The 2,868-nt window shown below is 40.8% G+C and overlaps 1 protein-coding gene across 1 annotated transcript; it reads right to left on the bottom strand.

Annotated features, from left to right (window-relative positions):
- Window positions 1-863: 863 nt before the first annotated feature.
- On the bottom strand, window positions 864-1,403 carry LOC115922998 (beta-1 adrenergic receptor-like). The gene has a single exon (XM_030982969.1). The coding sequence runs from the start codon at window positions 1,401-1,403 to the stop codon at window positions 864-866; it is 540 nt and encodes a 179-aa protein (XP_030838829.1).
- Window positions 1,404-2,868: the final 1,465 nt, after the last annotated feature.

Below are 2,868 nucleotides of genomic sequence, written 5' to 3'. Positions count from 1 at the left end.
CCTTTTAAAGATATCTTATATATATCTCTAAATAAAACTCTAATTTTACTCGTCTTGATTCTTGTCAATTCTTTATTTGGTTGTTCGTTTCGGTTGAGATCTGATTTCAAACAACATGTACGTGTAGGCATTCAAGAAAGAAAGTCATGCAAATGTCTTTTGTTCCAATTTGTGACCAGATGTAATAAGTAATATCTTTAATTGTCTGTAAAAAAAATATAAATCCTCTTTTCAGTTGTTGTTTTCCTCTCTATGTTTCTAATTTTACATTCAATTATTTTTTTTTTTATCTGGAAAACCAACTTTTGTTTGTTCGAAAGGGCCTATTTATTTTTTTCCTACAATTCATATCACTGACATTTTACATACAGATAAAGTACAAACATTTTGAAGCTCTGCTTCTGTACCGCGCCGGTACCTGTTTCAGTTTTTAACTTCAGACAGTACATGTTTCCATTAGTGTTCATGTTAGAGAGAGCTAAGTCGTTGTCATATTGTACACCAATATTTCCCTTTAGTCAGAGCTCCACAGAAATGAACGCTGCTCTGCCTTTCCGACGCACCGCTGGTTGAGGTGTGTCATCTTTGAGAATGGGCGTGGTCATTGGTGCGACGGTGGAGCTTTTGAAACACGGAAAATAACGCATCATCAGTCGCTTAGCGGCTTGCCGAAATGACGGTTGAAGAAACAATAGATGAACACGTTGAAGAAGCTGTTAGAGACCGCGAAGCCCTTGGCGGTAAAACTTAGCCAGATGGTTGCATTTTGTCTGTGATTGCTGCGACGACGCGTACAACCCGCAAAGGCGTCCAGCACACTGCGAAGAGAATAGTCACGACGAGAACGGCGGAGAGCTTTGTTGTCAAGGAAACTGGTGTCGTTTGCCGGCGTTGTTGCACTTGTTCAGCATCACGGCATGATTCTGACTGAGTTTGATCAACCGCAGGTAAATGTACGTCAGCACCACAAGGGGAGTATGACAAAGGAAGAATAAAACGAAATCTCTAAAAACAGTGCCATTGAATACCACGTCACAAATCAACACAGCCTTAAACTGATTATTGTCCTCTTTGAAGTAACTCAAGCAGATTTGAAGGACCAGAGATACAGCCGAGGCGATGAGACGACGGCGATTACGCGTCGTTTTTGCGCAGAGAATTGGGAACCTGAAAGGCAGGGTCACAGCAATATATCTCTCTGCGTTCATAAGTACAATAAGAGTGATGGACATACAACAACAGGTAGCGTCTATGGTTCCATTGATGGAGCAGTAGAACTCTCCAAACGGCCAGCGGTCAAACGCTGACGCGATCACGTTTGGTATGGACATAACCCCAGTCAGCAGATCATATGCTGCCAGCGATATCATCAATATTTTGGTGCTGTCAGCAAGCCCGGGCATGCTGCGAGTTACCGCGATGGACAAAGCATTGCCGGTTATAATCATGATGACAACTACGGCAACAAAACATGTTCGTACGGCGACAAGGTACGGCGACAGTGGCTCATCATCTGTATCATTCCCCATGGCAAATCCTGCAATTCCAACTTTGCTTTTTAACTGTTGTTTCTTCAATATGATGCATGCACAGTTTGGAGTATAGAAGTGAGTCGCACCGTTTCAAATTTTTGCCTCACCAATGCTGTTATACCAGTATTTCGAAAGCCTACATTAAATGTCAATTGCACACAAGGCGATAGTTGCTCAGCCTCTGTAACATCCTCAAAGCGTTGCTGTTTGACAGATGTTTCTTCAAGGTATCACAGCCACTGTATTTTGAAAACTAGTGAAACCTCAACACTACAAGCGGTGCCTCGCCATTGCTGTTCTATGACTATTTCCAAAGTCTACAGCAGTTGTCAATTGCACACACGTTCCGTCATTAAAACCCCTTCCCCGTTACAAAGGTGTCCTTTGTTATCTCGTCTGTCAGCGTGCTGCCAATATCCCCACTCTGTGTTCCATTGTGCTCGTCTGACGGCCACATTGACAAATGTCCTTCAAGCAATTATCGTAATGTGACTTTTCATGCGTATGCCATATTTATCTCCATCATACTCAATTAGTCTGTTTTGAACAAAACACTTGTCCGTAGTGGGAGCAAATGATGATTGAATGACTAGAACTATTTCTTTTCATTGAATATCATCCTGCGCTTATATGAACATGTAGCACAGCTGCATCTTCCCCTGCTACTGAAGACCAGTCATCCATATCCTCAAGCACCTACGCCAAATTGCTTCGCGCTCGTTACCAGTAACTCTTTGTATCGAACCCAAGCAATTAGTCTGGTAAGTGGGGTCGACCAACCGTAGCAATTCATGTGTCCATAAATTGCACGGCCCATTAATATTTAACGGCGATGACAAATTTTGTTACTCGGTTACCATGGTAACCCACAGACTGCTCCGCACAATAACAGGTGTTTTGTGTTGAACGTGTGTGTTATAGATTGAAAATATATCCAGCAATTAACAAGCCAATACATGTAGTTACGGAATGTCAGTCTTGAATAAAACTGTTCATTTTGTGTATTTTTCTCATTAACGTAGTTTTCCATCCTATTCCTTCAATACAGCTCTCATCAAAACAATTTTAGGCCCAAATCACTCCCTTGCGGAACTATATCCCACCCCCTCTCCCACACAACAAAAATTTAGTTTTTATGTATTTTTATGTAATTTTCTAAAAATATTCATAACCTTCCAAAAAGTGTCTAAAATCCCCCCTTTTAAAAAAAAAATAATTCTTAAAATTTGGTCTTCAAGAAATGATCAAAACACTTTTTTGTCATCTTCAAAATAAGAAATTTGACTTGACCCTGAGGATTTTAATCATGACAACTCTTTTCTACGTCCAAACACAT

This window comes from Strongylocentrotus purpuratus, unplaced genomic scaffold (genome assembly GCF_000002235.5).
Source record: "Strongylocentrotus purpuratus isolate Spur 01 unplaced genomic scaffold, Spur_5.0 spur5_contig_280, whole genome shotgun sequence".
Taxonomy (NCBI): Eukaryota; Metazoa; Echinodermata; class Echinoidea; order Camarodonta; family Strongylocentrotidae; genus Strongylocentrotus; species Strongylocentrotus purpuratus.
The sequence above is the reverse complement of the archived record's forward strand: the minus strand, read 5'-3'. Positions and strand labels throughout refer to the sequence as shown.

What these genes read in the sequence shown, in the direction of transcription:
- LOC115922998 (XM_030982969.1), bottom strand. Translation starts at nt 1,403, where the DNA reads ATGCCCGGGCTTGCTGACAGCACCAAAATATTGATGATATCGCTGGCA.